The following is an 18,383-nucleotide window of genomic DNA, read 5'->3' as shown; positions in this document are numbered from 1 at the left end:
GTAAACACGCCAATCAGCACCCTGTGTCTAGCTCAGGGTCTGTGAATGCACCAATCAACACTCTGTATCTAGTTGCTCTGGTGGGGCCTCCGAGAACCTTTGTGGCAATACTCTGTATCTAACTCATCTGACGGGGATGTGGAGGACTTTTATGTCTAGCTCAGGGATCGTAAATGCACCAATCAGCGCCCTGTCAAAACAGACCACTCGGCTCTACCAATCAGCAGGATATGGGTGGGGCCAGATAAGAGAATAAAAGCAGGCTGCCCAAGCCAGCAGCAGCAACCCTCTCGGGTCGGTCTCCACGCTGTGGAAGCTTTGTTCCTTCGCTTTTTGCACTAAACCTTGCTACTGCTCACCCTTTGGGTCCGCACTGCTTTTATGAGCTATAACACTCACCGCGAAGGTCTGCAGCTTCGCTCTTGAAGCCAGCGAGACCACGAGCCCATCGGGAGGAACGAACAACTCCAGACGTGCCGCCTTAAGAACTGTAACACTCACCGCGAAGGTCTGCAGCTTCACTCCTGAGCCAGCAAGACCACGAGCCCACCAGAAAGAAGAAACTCCGAACACATCTGAACATCAGAAGGAACAAACTCCAGGCGCGCCGCCCTAAGAGCTGTAACGCTGACTGCCAGGGTCCGCGGCTTTGTTCTTGAAGTCAGTGAGACCAAGAACCCACCGATTCCGGTCACAATAGGAGCAGTCTGGGTTTCAGGAAGAGAGTCCTCATAATGAAACCTATGCTGTGACATGAGAGCAAAATAAACTACTATCTTGTTCGAGCCAGTGTTTTAGTTTTTCTCGTCACTCGTAGTTGTACCTAAGCCTCACACAGGTGTTCCTGGAGTTAAGTTCATTGGGCAGATGGCAGAAGAAAGAATTTTTTTTTTTTTTTTTTTTTTGAGACAGTGTCTCGCTCTGTCGCCCGGGCTGGAGTGCAGTGGCGCAATCTCGGCTCACTGCAAGCTCCGCCTCCCGGGTTCACGCCATTCTCCTGCCTCAGCCTCCGAGTAGCTGGGACTACAGGCGCCCGCCACCACGCCCGGCTAATTTTTTGTATATTTTAGTAGAGACGGGGTTTCACCGTGGTGTCGATCTCCTGACCTCGTGATACGCCCGCCTCGCCCTCCCAAAGTGCTGGGATTACAAGCGTGAGCCACCGCGCCCGGCCCAGAAGGAAGAATATTACAGATAGAGACCAATATACAGAGAAAGCCTGCAGTGTAAAATAGCCTGTGTGTCAACAGCAAGCAGAAGCAACGCAGAGAACAGGGGAACGTGACAGAAACTGAAACAGTCTATAGCTTCAATGTTTTGTCCTGGCACACCCCCACATGGAATCATTAAGATGTCCTAATTGGTTTTGACCATAGAGAGGACGGAGGCCTGAGATTTGCGATAATCTGGATTTGAATCCTGCTACATAGGTCAACATTAGTCAGCTACCAAATCTTGGAAAAACTAAACCTTCCCTCCTATTGCAGCCAAATTAAATTGAAATATTCACTAGAGTTTATTTTCAAAGATTATATGGCTAGCACAATAATTTATATATAATAATTCGCCAATACAGGTTTGTCCTCTTTCCCTGCTTTTCTCCTTTAAATTCTCTTCTGGCTTACTTGTGGGTATTTCTGAAGTGTGGGTCTCTAAGGGATGTGCCATTTGGGGATTGTAAAGTTGACTAAAAGAAAGGAAAGAAAAAAAGACATATAATTTGCCATTCTATAACTAGCTGTTCCTCCACACTAGACTGAACTCAGGGGGAGAAATGCTTCTGCCCAGTATCTCTGGATTGCAGAGAATATCTGATCTAATGCTCTTTGGAAGGCAGAAATTCGCCCTGTTCATTCTGTTCCAGGTGATATAAAAACTAATAGATGGGAGTTGGTTGTATTTGTTGATGTGTGTACAGCATATTTGTCTGGACATTTTGTAATTATTTTGCCAAAAATATCAAAATAAGCTTAAAATGATGTATGATATTAATTCCAGCCTAAGAGGACTAGAAAAAAAATGATGTACTCTGTCCCACATCTAGGTTTTACCTGCTGCTGTGGAAAAGGAGGCCCACAGTAATCATCTTTGAGGATACACAGCAGCTACTACCACCAAGAAAATCAGTCTGAGGCTGGGTGCAGTAGCTCACGCCTGTAATCCCAGCACTTTGGGAGGCCAAGGCGGGCGGATCACTTGAGGCCAGGAGCTCAAGACCATCCTGACCAACATGGTGAAACTCCAGCTCTACTAAAAATATAAAAATTAGCCAGGCGTGGTGACGCGTGTCTGTAAATCCCAGCTACTTGGGAGGTTGAGGCAGGAGAATTACTTGAATCTGGGAGTTGGAGGTTACAGTGAGCTGAGATCACACCACTGAACTCCAGCCTGGGCAATAAAGACTCTGTCTCAAAAAAAAAAAAAAAAAAAAAAAGAAAAGAAAAGAAAATCAGTGCTAAAGGAGAGTCTAACAGAAAGGAAGAGACCCCCTCAGTGTCAGAGCCGTCTTTTGAGCTATCCGGTTCGGCATATTCTGCTTTGTTTTCCTTGATCCATGCCACATCCTGCATTTGCTGTGACCAATAAACCAAAAAGAGAAACAATCAGAAAGATTTCTGCCATCTAGCCTAAGTTATTGCCTTTTTTTTTTTTTTTTTTTTTTTGGAGGTTTTCTTCTTGTCGCCCAGGCTGGAATGCAATGGCACAATCTCCACTCACTGCAACCTCTGCCTCCCCAGTTCAAGCGATTCTCCTGCCTCAGCCTACCAAGTAGCTGGGATTACAGGCACCCACCACTGTGCCCCGCACCCAGCTAATTTTTGTATTTTTAGTAGAGACGGGTTTTCACCATGTTGGCCAGGCTGATATCAAACTCCTGGCTTCAGGTGATCCATCTACCTCGGCCTCCCAAAGTGCTGGGATTACAGGCATGAGCCACCACGCCTGGCCAGTTATTGCAATTTCAGTTTCAAGTAAAATGAATCTTAACATGTAAGAATGCTGTTTAATGGTTTGCAAAGGATTTACTTGTGTTCACAACAATGTATGATGTAATTGTCTTATCTACTTGACAAGGAAATGCAGAATTTTTTCTTTTTTTTTTTTGACATGGAGTCTCACTTCGTTGCCTAGGCTGGAGTGCAGCGGCACAATCTTGGCTCGCTGCAACCTCCGCCTCTGAGGTTCAAGTGGTTCTCCTTCCTCAGCCTCCCAAGTAGCTGGGACTACAGGCGTATTTTGTATTTTTAGTAGAGACGGAGTTTCACCATGTTGGCCAGTCTGGTCTTGAACTCCTAACCTCAGGTGATCCGACCGCCTCAGCCTCCCAAAGTGCTGGGATTACAAGCATGAGCCACTGCACCCAGCCTGGAAATGCAAATTTCATTTGTACAGATGACAGAGTAGCCCACATCCTAGCTCTAGTCAGGCAGTAGAGCTGGGATTCAAGTTGTTTCCTGCCTCCAAAACATCTTTCTAGTAAGCTCCAAGGGTTTCCCAAAGTTCCTTGACTGGCCTGTTTGTAACATGTTTTTCTGGATAATTTAAGTTGCCTAGTGGTTCAGTCCTATCAGAAACTACTATTTCAATATTTTTGAATGCCAACCATATGCCATTCACTGTTCTGACCAATTTTTGTATATCAGTACACAAAAAGTTTCTGCCTTCCTGCATCTCAGGATCTAGACAGAGAAGACATAATAAACTAGAAAATTATGTTACATGATCACTACTAAGCAAAAAAGACAAAGATCAAGGTTGAGAATGACTAGGAGAAAGGGAAGTGGGGGGAAGGTGTTGGAATATTAGAGATGTTCAGAGTTGGTCTCCTTGACATAACATCTAAGACTTGAAGGAGGTTAGGAACTAGCCAATTTTAGCACGTAAAACATGGCTTATTGTTACTTTTATTCTTTGAATACCACGTGCATATTGCTTAAAGAAGCAATAAAGCCATCATCCTTCTTTTACTAAATGGTATGAAGCAACTTTGAGCCTACTAAAAGTGTAAAAATAGAAAACACGTTTCAACTTCTTACCCAAAAGTTCAGGATCACTTTATTCAAGTTTTAGGAGCTAAGTACTTCTAAACAGAAGTCCTAAGGGTCTTAAATACACTGCTTTTGAGAACAGAACTATTGAAATAGATGGCCCCACACTGATGAAAACCATCAGGAGAATGACTTGTCTGTTAGTCAGAACAATGAAAACATGCACACCTGCACAATGGCACAGTGAAATATCATTTGACTACTTCTAAGGGTGATTACTTCCTGTTATTTCAAACTCTGAAAATAATCCAGCCATGGGTACATGTACTTAAGAAGTGCCCATAACCAGGAGGGAAAAAAAAAAGGAAAAGAAAATGAGGCAGGGCCCTACACAAGGTAACAAAGCTGAGATCATCAGTCACAGCTTTTGGAACAGGGGTTCTAGTATTTGTGTGTGTGGACTTTTTGTTGTTGTTGTTGAGCTAGTTATCAAAGGTAAACAAAAGGGTGGGCCACTGGGCAGCGGGCATAGGTGAGGAGGGAATTCATTACTCAGACAGCCTGGACTCAGAACCACCAATGGCAAAATGGACTTGTTTCTGAAATATTTGGTAGTTTCATGCAGCTAAAAATAACTAGTTAAATAAATGTTTGTAGCTTGTTTAAATCTGGCAAAGTAAAAAGAAACCACAGCTAGAAATAGTTAATTACAAATTTTGTACAAGAACTAATATGAATTTATCAACCAATTCATTTTCCAAAATGACTGAATTTTTCATTATTACAGCTGACTTGATGCTGTACCCATGGGCAGGTGGATACGCACGGCCCCCCTCCACACACCACTTCAAAATTACAGCATACCTGTTCTATCTGATGGTACCAGTACCAATAGAATGCAGAATTGTAAGCTTAGTAAGTGTAACATTCTCAAGGCAACTGTAACTGACAAGATTTGTGTCCAAAGGGCCACTGCAGTGACCAGGGGACTGCACTGCACCACTCTGAAGGGGCTCTATTCATATTATATAGTGATGAGGCAGTGCACGAGGCAGTGATCTTGTCTGCCTGGTTACTGCTGTACACTAATCATAATTTGCTTTGTTCTTTTGTGATCTTAACTTCTGATTGCACAATACAGTAAAAAAATTTAACAATGCTTTGAAAGCACAATGCTTTGAAAGAGGAAAACAAGTCAGGGTTGGGGGAAAAATCAAGAAAAGCAGAATAGACTGCCATTCACAAGTAGAAGGATTTGTCTAGTCTCCCTCCACCTGACAGGGTAAGAGCCATACTGGGGAGCACCAAACCTGGATGGCACAGGCATTGTGTCTCTCTTGATGGAAGAGGCTTCAATTTTTATACTACATACAGAGTGACCACATATTGTGTCCAATGGGGTGTCATGTGACAGTGAAATAAGGAACTACTAATTAATCAATCAGGACAACAGGCATAATTCAAGACTATCCTTGGCAAACTTAGATATATGCTTACCCTACATATATTTGAGATCTTTCTACCAAAGAGTATGGAAGAGCTAAGGACTCACTCATCTTTGATGTTCATGTCATATTGGCCTCCCTAATCTCATTTGACACATCATCCAACCTTTATCCCCAGAGAGAAGCAAGTCAATCAGACTAAGCCAATCTAACTAACAATCTAACATGGAACACTGGGCCAGGTTAATGAAGGGCTTCTTAAACTACTTTTAGCTCATGACAAGCCTCACAATGGCCTGACAGCACAAAGCATTAAAAGCTTGACTAGCAGAAAACATGGAAGTGGCGCTGAGAAGCACTGACCTTCAGTAAAGAAGTGCCAAATCCAATCCAGACTGCCAAAACAGCTGGTGTGACTTTGCCTCTGAACTTCGCTGTTACTTAAACTCCATTGTTCCGTAAAATCAGACAGCTTGTCTAAAATGGTATCTAATGTCCTATCCAAGGATAAAATTTGTTCCTTAGGAAAATCCAGAAATAAGTAGGCCCAAAATAAGCAAAGCCTACCTGGGAGAGACACAGCCCCTGAATTCAAACTATCTCTTTGGTTTAGCAATGGCCTACAGTCTCTTGCCCTACAGGGACTGTTTCAGATGTGTACAGAGGGTTAGGATCTGTCATGTGTTTGCTTTCTTTTAAATATTCATCCAGTCTCATTCCTAGGTAGTAGATAAGTCTGTTAGCTTCAAAATACAGTTCACATCTTAACTCAAATATTAGCTTCCTTTTGGCTTTATTAGGGAATAGCACCTTGATATTTTTGTCAGTAGGGGCAAGTGTCCATTTTCAATGCCTTCATCAAAATTCCGTAATCTTACATAATTTTCTGCATGTGGTGCTGCTTGGCATGGATCTTTTATAACTTCCTACTTCCTTTTCGGTGACCTTGATATATTCCATAACTTTCTACAGAGGTAGACATCACCTGGGGATATGACTGCAAGAGATTAGAGAGGGTTAGAGATGGGTCTTAAGGTTCTTCATGAAAGATGTTTTCATTAATCTGTTTTCCATTCTCTCATATAACTTGCATGCTCAAAGCCCACCCACATATTCGTTCCTGAATGACTGAACAAGACTTTCATAGGGTCAGAAGACACCAAGCTTGTTCTGATGCCGGGAGCCTTGCTTAGGTGCTATTTGCTGCTTTGGGAGATGGTGGCTTTAGACTGACCAAGTTGTAATGGAGAGAGTAAGGTGTGGTTGGGACCTACAGCAAAACCTGGTGCAAAAAGCAATGACGCTGAAACTTCAGGGTGCAGCAGTCATATCAGGAGCTTGTTAAAAATTAGACACCTACGCTTAGATTCTGAGTCAGCTAAATCTGGGAGATGGCCTAGACATCTGCATTTGTAATTAGCACAGCCCACCCCTTACACTCTATGTAGGCAGTCTTCCACCTTCAGCTTTCAGAAACACATAGAACAGTGACAATGCACTTATCTTTGGAGGAGAAAATCACACACACACACACACACACACACACACACACACACACACCACCAATGCAGCAGGCACACTGCCCCAGCATTAACATTCACCCTTGAACAGCAACTCCTGCTCACCAAAGAGCTGAGTAAACATATATGGGTCTGACCATATGTGAACATTCATCACTAACAGCTTTCCCCACTTAGTTCTTTTGTTCAGAGAGTCCACATATCATATATTCTAATACATACAAAATAAAGGCAACATTGCTGAACTCAGTGGATTTTTAAGGTAAGCAATTATTTTATTTCCTTGGCCTGATGGCATTGACTTCATTATACAAGAACTTGCAGCTGACAGAACTGACACACAGATTTCCCCCAAGAGGAAGGACCCTTTTCATTAGCAGAGATGAATTGAAATGTCATGTCTGAGTGCAATTCCTGCTCCCCACTCCCACCCCACAAAACCCCAAGTGAAAATAAATCAATAAAATCCCCATGATTTACTAAAAGTCATCCCTCCAAACCTTTCTAACTAGCAGCTGCAGTGGATGATAACCAAGGAGGGAAGCAGCTGGCCATCATATAGCATTCCTGTGCATGTGAACCTGAAGGGACAGCAGCATGGGAGCAAGAATCCTGAATGCGAGTAGTATATAATTACCTTACTTCATACTTGCCCCCTCCCTGCATAAGACATCTCTGTCCTGATACATGGAAAATACTAGAGGAGATGCTAAGAGTGGTTTTAGTCTACAATTGGAAATGCCTGAGACTTACTAAATTCCAAGGAAGGGGTGAGATAAGGGGCACCGAAGAGAAAGAGCAGGTTAGACAGAGATGCTCAACACTCTTGTCAATTCCAGTTTAATGCTATTTAATAACAAAATGATCTTCTTAATCATAACCACCTTCATGCCCAACCCCTACTTTCCAAAGGTAAGAGATCCCTGTCTAAATTTCTGGGTTGTTGTCTACTGCCACCCCTGGGGTGGTACTGTGATGTTTGAGTGAGATTGCAACCAGGATGGGAGAAAAGAAGTGTGAGACAGGGAAGATCAGGGGCCACAATGCATCAATTACAGCGGGTCTCTTTTGGTCCCCAGGTATGGTCCACTACCACAAGTCCCCTTTCCCTACCTGTCTTGTGCAAATGTCAAAAATAGAATCTCTGCCCAAAGAGAAGGGAGCACAGGGAGTTGCTGCTGGACTGCCATCATCTCTGGCCCCAACTTGTCCACCTCCTGACCCTTCTATGAAACTGCACAAAAATTAAATCTCAGGAATGCTGTAAAATGACAGCATCCCCATTCCTCTATCAAAGCCAATCCAACAGCTCTGTCCTGACATGCTTTCTCCCTGGGCTGAGGAAGCAGCAAAAAGTATCAATTGAGCATGTGAAAATGTGATGACGGTGTGTGCAGTGTAATGTTTCTAGATGTCTTCACCTTCTGTCTCCTTGCGGTGGGAGCCACCCTCTTTCCCCAAGTCGCACACACACCCCTCCCCTACCCCCAAGTCCAGGTGCTCCCATCTGCTGGGCTTCCAACCACTCATTTCCCATAGACACTCTCATCACTGTAGGCCACATACAGAAAATAGTCTTCCTCATGATTGTCCTAGGGGAAGAGATAAGACAACAGTTTAGAAAACATATTCATTCATTAGCTCTAAGATGCTGAGCCTCACACAGCCTTGTAAAGCAGGTATGGAAGGTATCATTAGTCCCCTTTTAAAAGAGGAGCAAAGGATAAGGAGAAGTGGTTGGAATTACACTTTGAGCTCTGAGTTCACAAACAAAAATCCATCATTGAAAACATATTACACATAGGTATCAGGGATATGAAGATGACTAGGGCAGTCCTCACTCTTAAAGAGCTCACTCCCAGCAAGGGGAACATAGATACCACAGATGGATATATAATGAGACACATACTAACAGGGAACATATGCTAGGCAATAAAAGTTAGATTCAGCATTATTAGAAGTTTATGTAATTCATTAATGGGGCACAATGAGAAGGAAGCAGCTTATGCAAAATACTGCAAAAAATAATAGTTATAATCCTAGGTTATATTTTCAGTAATAATAAAGTCTTTCACTATAGTTTCCTCAGATTCTGACACTTCCAATTAAACCACATCACATAAAAATTATTCCTCCTGGGTTACCTGTTGAGACATGAATCCATTTACAGACTTTGCCTTAATTTTATATTTCATTCTATCTGATTCATTGTGCCCAGATAATGTGGAATCTGTTTCACAGTTTTAGTTTTGTTCTAAGAAGAAGTTTCCCCTTGTTTAGATCAATGTGGTTGTCTTAAGCCAAAACTTCAGAGTTCACAGAAGAAGCTGACTGTGGGGAGAATCCTTCAGTTGGCAGAGGCTGGCCTCAGAGTTAGAAGGAGCTGGCTTTACTATTATGTGCTTTCTCAATCTGTTGCTAAATGGGAGTAAAATAATGAACTGGATTCTGAATGCATTACAAATTACATGCTACCAATAAGAATAGCAGGAACTGCGATGGGCTGACGCTTTGGAACTTTTGCTATCAGGAATCACTTCCTGCTGTTTCAATAAACAATCCAGCATTAAAACACTATAGTCAGACAAGACTGAGAAGAGATTTCAAAAGGATTAAATCTAGTAGAGTGCCTAATCCCTAAAAAACAAGTGGTATCTAATCTCTCAGAGCCTTACACTGCCATGTGTAAGAGGATCCGGATAAATAACACCTTCTGCCCCACTTCTCAGATGTGTTATCAACACATCTAGAACAAGGGCTAGAGGATGCCAAGACTGCACTGGACGGCATCCAGTATTGTGTGACCAGAACCATTACCTCATACAGTTGGCCCATGGTAGCACTGGTGGGAGGGATGGTGTTGTTGACGAAGAAGAATAAGGCGTCCTCAGGTCTCAGGTGGATCCTCTTCCGGATTAAGAAGTAGAACTGGCCAACTGGATGATGGAAGAAGAAAAGGGCAGACAGAAAAGGAAGAAAACAAGGAATTAGTAGAAGGGTAAGTCCTGGAAAAAAATTCAATTGCATTTTTTCCCCTTAGAGTCAGTACCAGCTTTATATACCACCTAAGAAGAGCCAAACACCGGCCTGGAGCTTTCAAAATAAAAAGGGAAACTCAGAAACCTGCACAGTCCCTGACATGCCATAGTGGAGTTTATTCCTCCTTTCCCCTTATTCAATCTCAGACTTCATGTTAGCATAGCCACTCAAAGCCTGAGGACTACGTTGAAGGAATACCATGTGCATCCAGACCAAAACATTCCCATCACTGTCTAAACCCGACTTGAAACACTTTCCATCCCCAGACCCACCCTAAGAAAAACTTAGCAATGGAAAGGGGTCCACTGGACTCTGGTCATCTTAGCACAGTCACTCAACTCAGTGTTGGGGCATTAAACAAGGTTCAATGCTTTGCCTTTACCTGAGATACTGAAAATTTTCTAGATGGCTGATATTCAAACCTGTTAACTCTGGAGCAAATCAACAAAATCTTTCCAGTGTCTCCTGGATGCAGTGTGTATTCCATTAAGGATCCTGATGAAGACTGAATATATGTCTTTTTTTTTTTTCCCCGAGACAGAGTTCAACTGTGTCACCCAGGCTGGAGTGCAATGGCACAATCTCGGCTCACTGCAATCTCCGCCTCCCCAGGTTCAAGCGATTCTCCTGCCTCAGCCTCCCAAGTACCTGGGATTACAGGCACGTGCCACCATGCCCGGCTAATTTTTGTATTTTTAGTAGAGACAGGGTTTCACCATGTTGGCCAGGCTGGTCTCAAACTTCTGACCTTGTGATCCGCCCACCTCAGCCTCCCAAGTGCTGGGATTACAGGCATGAGCCACCACACCCGACAATGAATATACGTCTTATAATCCCAAACAAAATCTACAAAACTTATTTTAAAAAAATGTAGCTTAAGAAGATGTATTTAATCAGGAAACTCTAAAATATAATCCTCTCAAGAAACCAGACTGGTTTTCTCTTCGGAACAAATTGGTATCATAATTAACAAAGCTGAATTTTTGGGTTTTTTTTTTTTTTTTTTGAGGCGGAGTCTCACTGTGTCACCCAGGCTGGAGTGCAGTGGTGTGATCTCAGCTCACTGCAACCTCTGCCTCCCAGGTTCAAGCAATTCTCCAGCCTTGGCCTCCTGAATAGCTGGGATTACAGGCACCCATCACCACACCCAGCTAATTTTTGTATTTTTAATGAAGACAGGGTTTCACCATGTTGGCCAGCCTGGTCTCAAACTCCTGACCTCAGGTGATCTGCCCACTTCCGCCTCCTAAAGTGCTGGGATTACAGGCGTGAGCCACCATGTCCGGCCACAAACCTAATTTTATTTTTTTGAGACAGGGCCTCACTCTGTCACCGAGACTGGAGTGTAGTGGCACGATCTCAGATCATAGCAACCTCTGCCTCTGAGGCTCAAGTGATTCTCCTGCCTCAGCCTCCCAAAGTAGCTGGGATTACAGGCGCTCGCCACCAGGTCTGGTTAATTTTTTTGTATTTTTAGTAGGGAGGGGTTTTCACCATGTTGGCCAGGCTGGTCTTGAACTCCTGACCTCGGCCTCCCAAAGGGCTGGGATTACAGGTGTGAGCCTCCACACCCAGCCAAAGCTGAATTTTAAAATTGGTTTAGGCCGGGCATGGTGGCTCACGCCTGTAATCCCAGCCCTTTGGGAGGCCAAGGCGGGTAGATCACCTGAGTTCAGCAGTTCAAGACCAGCCTGGCCAACATGGTGAAACCCTGTCTCTACTAAAAATACAAAAAAAAAAATTAGCCGGGGGTGGTGGCAGGCGCCTGCAATCCCAGCTACTCGGCAGTTTGAGGCAGGAGAATCACTTGAACCCAGGAGATGGAGGTTGCAGTGAGCCGAGATCATACCACTGCACTCCAGCCTGGGCTACAAAAGCAAAACTCCATCTAAAAAAAAAAAAAAATTAATTAATTAATTAAATTAAAAGTGGTTTAAATAATGGGCATCTGATCCTTTCTTTCAATATCTTATGCTTTGCTGTGTCAAAATCCAACAAGATATGGTGATGGGAAATAACTATTGAGTCTTTTTTTCTTTTGAGACAGAGTCTCGCTCTGTCACCCAGGCTGGAGTGCAGTGGCACAATCTCGGCTCACTGCAACCTCCGCCTCCTGGGTTCACACCATTCTCCTGCCTCAGCCTCCCGAGTAGCTGGGACTATAGGCACCCGCCACCAAGCACAGTTAATTTTTTGTATTTTTTTTTTACTAGAGACGGGGTTTCACCATGTTAGCCAGGATGGTATCGATCTCCTGACCTCGTGATCTACCCACCTCAGCCTCCCAAAGTGCTGGGATTACAGGCGTGAGCCACCACGCCCAGCCTGAGTCATTTTTTAATCAGATAACTCTGGAGCATCCCACTCATTTCCTTCAAGTATGTACTGATTCTCCATCTCACAGTCTCATGCATGTAATAAGGATCTAGAGAGCTTTCTCACGGGAGAAAGGGTCAGGGGAGGCAAACAGCATTACCAGTAAGGTCAGAGGGCACTAGGTACTTCCTCTTGTCCAGATCAGGCACCCTGGCTTTTGGAGCCTTCTCTACAATCACCTGGAAGGAGAGGAAGAGAGAAGGAATGAAAACTACAGAAGGCAATCTAGTATTTTTCCTTCTACACCCTAGAGTTGCCTAGTTACTACTGGAAATGAATCTGTCTAGGCCTAGGACACCTGTTTCATTTCTTATCCCCCCCACCCCTTATAAAATTATATGAAAAAAATGGGCTTCCTTAGTGAGGTTATAGCTGCATTACTAAAATAAAAATAGAGATTGTACATGATGAAAAGTAAAAAGAACTTTGATTTTAAGTAATTACAGGTTACCTGTAAGATCTACTATAGGACATATACCTACTGGTATTTATTTATTTATCTTTGAGATAAAGTCTCGCTGTCGCCAAAGCTGGCGTGCAGTGGCTCCATCTTAGCTCACTGCAATCTCCACCTCCCAGATTCAAGCAATTCTCCTGCCTCAGCCTCCTGAGTAACTGGGATTACATGCACACGCCACCATGCCTGGCTAAGTATTTGTATTTTTAATAGAGATGCAGTTTCACCATGTTAGGCAGGCTGGTCTCGAACTCCTGACTTCAAGTGATCTGCCTGCCTTGGCCTCCCAAAGTGCTGGGATTACAGATGTGAGCCACCGTACCTGGCCACCTTCTGGTATTTAATTAGAGCATCAAGAAAACTGGGTTTTCTCATATGGTCCTGATCACCTATAAGTTATTATTTCTAATAAATACCATTTATTAAAGGTACCAATAATGTGGTTTAAATCTTATACTTTGTCAAAATTTCCAAGAACTGTAAACGTTGTTCAAACATTATTAAATGGAAAAGAAAGTGTTAAAACAAGTCTGACAATGATATCCTATAATATGATGTCAGTACAAGCCATTTATAGATATTGATTATGTTACGACTTTAAGGGATTTTCAATGTCCACATTATATACTTCTAATAAAGATCATGTTTTTCTGTACTAGATCTATAAAAATATAAAAGATTTTTTTATACACTAAAACTTCCCAAACAGAAAATATCTATTATAAAATCATGAGCTTAGGCCGGGCGCGCTGGCTCACGCTTGTAATCCCAGCACTTTGGGAGGCCGAGGCAGGCGGATCACGAGGTCAGGAGATCGAGACCACGGTGAAACCCTGTCTCTACTAAAAATACAAAAAATTAGCCTGGTGTGGTGGCGGGCGCCTGTAGTCCCAGCTACTCGGAGAGGCTGAGGCAGGAGAATGGCGTGAACCCAGGAGGCGGAGCTTGCAGTGAGCCGAGATCATGCCACTGCACTCCAGCCTGGGCGACAGAGCGAGACTCCGTCTCAAAAAATAAAAATAAAAATAAAAAATAAAATCATGAGCTTTAGGCTTTTGATTGTTAGGGTTTTAAGGGATTTATGTCTACGTTGTATACTTCTATAGTTCAAGTTGTATAAAAATCATGTATTTCTGTACTAGATTTATAAAAATTTAAAAGATCTTTTTTATAAACTAAAACTTACCAAACAGAAAATATCTATTGTAAAATCATGAGCTTTAGACTTTTAGTTTAGAAAATATAATCATTGCCGGGCGCAATGGCTCACGCCTGTAATCCCAGCACTTTGGGAGGCCAAGGCGGGCGGATCATCTGAGGTCGGGAGTTCGAGACCAGCCTGACCAACATAGAGAAACCCTGTCTCTACTAAAAATACAAAACTAGCCAGGCGTTGTGACGCATGCCTGTAATCCCAGCTACTCAGGAAGGCTGAGGCAGGAGAATCCCATGAACCTGGGAGGCAGAGGTTGCGGCGAGCCGAGATCGTGCCACTACACTCCAGCCTGGGCAACAAGAGCAAAACTCGGTCTCGAAAAAAGAAAAGAAAATATAGTCATTTTAGTTAGAAGATATGGGAAATGCAGAAAAAAAAAGTGAAGACGCAGAAAAACACTGTACGAGTATTTCTAGAGGCTGTGTGATCTTCAACAGGTCACGTAACCTCTCTCTCAGCTTCAGTGTTCCAGTAACTTTTTTTTTTCCAGGTCAAGTGTCACGTTTGTCGCCCGGGCTGGAGTGCAGTGGCCTGATCTCGGATCACTGCAACCTCCACCTCCTGGGTTCAAGCGATTCTCCTGCCTCAGCCTCGGGAGTAGCAGGGATTACAGGCGCATGCCACCACGCCCGGCTAATTTTTGTATTTTTTTAGTAGAGATGGGGTTTCACCATGATGCCAGGCTGGTTTCGAACTCCTGACCTCAACCGCTCCACCGGCCTCAGCCTCAGGAAGTACTGGGATTACAGGTGTGAGCCACCCTGCCCAGCTTGAAAAGAAAACTTTCTAACACATCTTTAACAAAGTCATGGTATTGATATGATGTGAATGTGAGTAATTAATAAAATTTTACATGAAAATGCTTCGTAAATTACAAAGAATTATCTAACATAATTAACTGGGGGGGATGAACCTTTTAAAAGGAGCAGATTAAAATTAGTAAAAAAACAAAACAACAACAACAAAAACTTGTTTTGTGTTCTTGTAGAAAAAATCCTGAACCAGGAAGACCAGAGGGACATGATCACATTTTACATTTAAAAATAAAAACTGAAATAGGGTAATGTAAGCCAGGAATTAAAAGGAAAAGGCAGAAAGAGGCTAGCATTGTGCCCCAAAGGAACTCTGAGACCTAGCAATAAGAGATAAAAACCACAAAGGAAGACAGAAAAAGAAAATGATAAAGCAGACAGCAATACCTGGAGGGAAGGGAGGGGTTTGAAGAGGAAGATAAGGGGGAGGGGTAATCATTAAAGTATTGGTTTCCCAGAACCAAGGTTAAGTTTCCAGGAATCCCAACTCTACTCCTCGCTATGGTAGACCCCTGGGCTAGATGCTTTGCCTCTTTGGGTCTCAGTTTTCCTCATTTGTAAAATGTGACTAATACTCAGTAGGGTTATGAATTTTTAAAATAGACAATCTGTTCCTAACAGTTTTTTTGGTATGTTGTATCTTTGAAGATAATTTCAAGATCCCACCAACCCTTCCTCTCTGAAGGCACAAGCACACCTCTTCTTTTCAACGTTAGCTCTGAAGAAATATTGGTGGGGCTAAGTTCTGGTTATGCGAGCAGTCAGGGTACGCCATTGCTTTAATAACACCAATGGTCAAGCTGGAATGGGCTTTAGGAATCATTACTATAACCCTCTTTTCTGTAAACAAGGCACTCTAGCACAGCAAGATTAAGAGTTCTGCCCAAGGATGCAATGAATTCCCAGAACTAGAACCAAATCAAAGAACCTGCGTCATAACTAAAAAGAAGGTCACAGACTGGGCACCTTGGGAGCAGCTCACCACGGTTAAAACATAACCCTAGGGAAGCTGAAATCTGAGTGACAGTCTTAATGGCTTAAAAATTATCACAGGAGTAAAACATTTAACACCAAACTATGAGCAGGAAAAGAACAGAATGCTCTAAAATATTCAGAGTGAATACACATAAATATTTATCTGTTTCCAATACTTAACAGTGTAAAGTCCACAGCACGTCATTAATTCTGGTTAATACAACTACATTAGAAACTGAGAAACGATATGGCATGGAGGTTAAGATATCCGAGAGCTCCACAGTCCTTCAAACAGGGTTGGAATTCCGGCTCAACCACAGATCAGCAATGTGAAACCTTTAGGAAGTTACTGCATTTCTTTGTGCTTTGAATACTCCATCTGTAGAACGGGTAATCATGTAAGGATTAAGTGAATGATTACAGACTAAGTACTTATAATACCGCTAGGGTAAACTATCAATAAAACTTGATTGTACTTTTTAAATATCTTGCTCAAAAGATTGGTATCACCAGAACTGGGCAAAATTTTCAGGTATCCAAGGTCCAGAAACCAGGAAAGTAATTTGTAAAGGATCCTTTCCCGAGTAAGGGATTAGCTCACCTCTCTATAAGCTGAAAAACCCTTTTGTAATTCCTGGGGAATGAAGAGCCCTAATGACTTTTTTTTTTTTTTTTTTTAAGGAAAAGGGGTACAAGAGGTTTCGACTGCTGGGCTAAGGCCCTGGTGGCTTCTGGTAGCTATAAAACTACGAACGTTAGGTAAGGATTAGAGAAGAAACCCAGAGTGGCTGCGAGTCAAGAAAAGACATCAGATAACAGCAATTATTTTACCATTATGTGACATGTAATACTAATGTTCCTACCTGAAGATAAAGAGCACAATTTTAAAATCTCCGCTCCTCCATTTCCAAAACCCAACAGCTGCTGGTCCCCCTACCACTTAAGTCATATTCTGCCCTGCAATTCGGCTGCGCAGCGTGCATTAGAGAAACACCAGGCAAGTGGGCGGGGGAGGGGGTAATGGGGAAAACGCCCGGATGCTGAAAGATACCTAATACTTCTCTGTTTCTACTCACTGCCTGCGCTAGTTTTAACTACTTAAGCCGGTATCCAAAACAGAAAAAACGTCTCAGTCCTGCCTTATCGCGACCAGGTACCAGGTGATCAGAAATCAACACGGGGGAGACTGGCTGTCCCCACACAAGCCCCGGAGCCTAGAACGATGAGGCAAGAGGGCTGTTGGGCAGAGAGCGTGACCTTGTTTTCCAGGCCAGGACTGTCTTGTGCTCCCCTACCCCCTGTAATGCAAGAAAAGAACTGAATAGCTTCTGAACCTTTTCCTCCCAAGACCAATGATATGAGAGCCAAAGTCAACTTCATTAAAGGAGAACCAGCCAAGGCAGAAATCGACTGGGTTTGCGCAAACCTCACCGCACAGCACAAAGTCCCTGCGTTCGTAAAGGCAGCCAATCCATGGCCCCGATCTGACCACTCTCGCCCACAGGGGCCCTATTTTGTGCACCTCAACCCACACACGGTCTCAGTTGCTGAGACCGTGTGTGGGTTGCTGAGTCACTGAAGACGGCGGCTCGGCCCCCAAAACGTCGTCAGCCCTGAAGTGGGGTTCGGGGCCCAGGCATACGGGGTTTTAAAAGCTCCACAGTCTGGACGTCCATTGGCTCTGGCACTGAAGGGCGTTCAGGATTAAGTAATTCTTGGAACCTCCCTTCTCCACAGCCGCCTGGGCGCCCCAGGGAAGCCATCTCGACTCCCCGCCCCCGCCCCCGCGGGCCCTTCCCCACCCATCTCCCTGCTCCTCTACACTCACGGGGACCCTGTCCGGATATTTCTTCCGGATCTTTTCTCCTTCCTTTTTCCGATACTCAAACGGATGGTCCTCCTTGTACTGGAATTTCATGATGCACCGCAGGGCTTCCGAGATCCCCGCGCGGGCCCTGCCTCCTTCGCCGCTGACCCTGTCCCGCTCCCTCCGCCGACGTCAAGGTGTGCTCAGAATAGCTGCAGAAACGTCCGCTCCGGGGGCAACAGCGCTGGGCCGAGTGTGCAGGGGAGGTTCGGGGAGGGGATCTCGGTGAGCCTGCCTGGAGGTAGAGGAGAGCCAGGTGGAGAAATACCGGTGGCTTTTCGCTAGAGCTGGAAGCACAAAAACAGCCGGGTGGCGCGTCGGGCTGTGACGTCACCCCTCGTGCCCCGCCCCGCCCTCCCAGCGCCAGGCGCCCAGGGCAGGGGGAGGCCGAGCGCTCTGTCTCACTGCGTTTCCTTTCTGGCTAACCTTTTTCAAAATCGATGTCATTGCAAACATCAAAACATTCGAGTTATGTTTTATTTTGTGACTGTGAAATTAAAGATGGTTTTAAGACAAAAAAAAAGATTTAAACATGTTTTATTCCCCCTCCACTGGTTTTCTTGGTTGGGCCCCAAAACAAATACAAAAGGCGAAAATCCAGCCTTTTCCTGCCGGTTGGGATCCAGCCTCAGGAGAAAAGAGGGCCAGGCCTCCTGGGATCCCTTTGGCCAATGCAGAGCTGTCCCG

At 44.0% G+C, this 18,383-nt stretch overlaps 1 protein-coding gene across 2 annotated transcripts; it reads right to left on the bottom strand.

Annotated features, from left to right (window-relative positions):
- Positions 1-997: 997 nt before the first annotated feature.
- On the bottom strand, positions 998-18,039 carry GABARAPL1 (GABA type A receptor associated protein like 1). 2 transcript variants are annotated; one of them, XM_058442946.1, is made up of 5 exons: positions 17,658-18,039; positions 12,470-12,548; positions 9,772-9,890; positions 8,440-8,546; positions 998-6,431 (listed from the first exon to the last, which is right to left on the bottom strand). In XM_058442946.1, the coding sequence occupies exons 1-4, from the start codon at positions 17,745-17,747 to the stop codon at positions 8,481-8,483; spliced, it is 354 nt and encodes a 117-aa protein (XP_058298929.1). In that variant the 5' UTR covers positions 17,748-18,039; the 3' UTR covers positions 998-6,431; positions 8,440-8,480. The 2 variants fall into 2 exon arrangements, with proteins under 2 accessions (XP_058298929.1, XP_032015499.1); XM_032159608.2 differs by lacking the exon at positions 998-6,431 and having other exon boundaries at positions 7,207-8,546; positions 17,658-18,038.
- Positions 18,040-18,383: the final 344 nt, after the last annotated feature.

This window comes from Hylobates moloch, unplaced genomic scaffold, assembly GCF_009828535.3.
Source record: "Hylobates moloch isolate HMO894 unplaced genomic scaffold, HMol_V3 SCAFFOLD_8, whole genome shotgun sequence".
In the NCBI taxonomy this organism is placed as follows: domain Eukaryota; kingdom Metazoa; phylum Chordata; class Mammalia; order Primates; family Hylobatidae; genus Hylobates; species Hylobates moloch.
The sequence above is the reverse complement of the archived record's forward strand: the minus strand, read 5'-3'. Positions and strand labels throughout refer to the sequence as shown.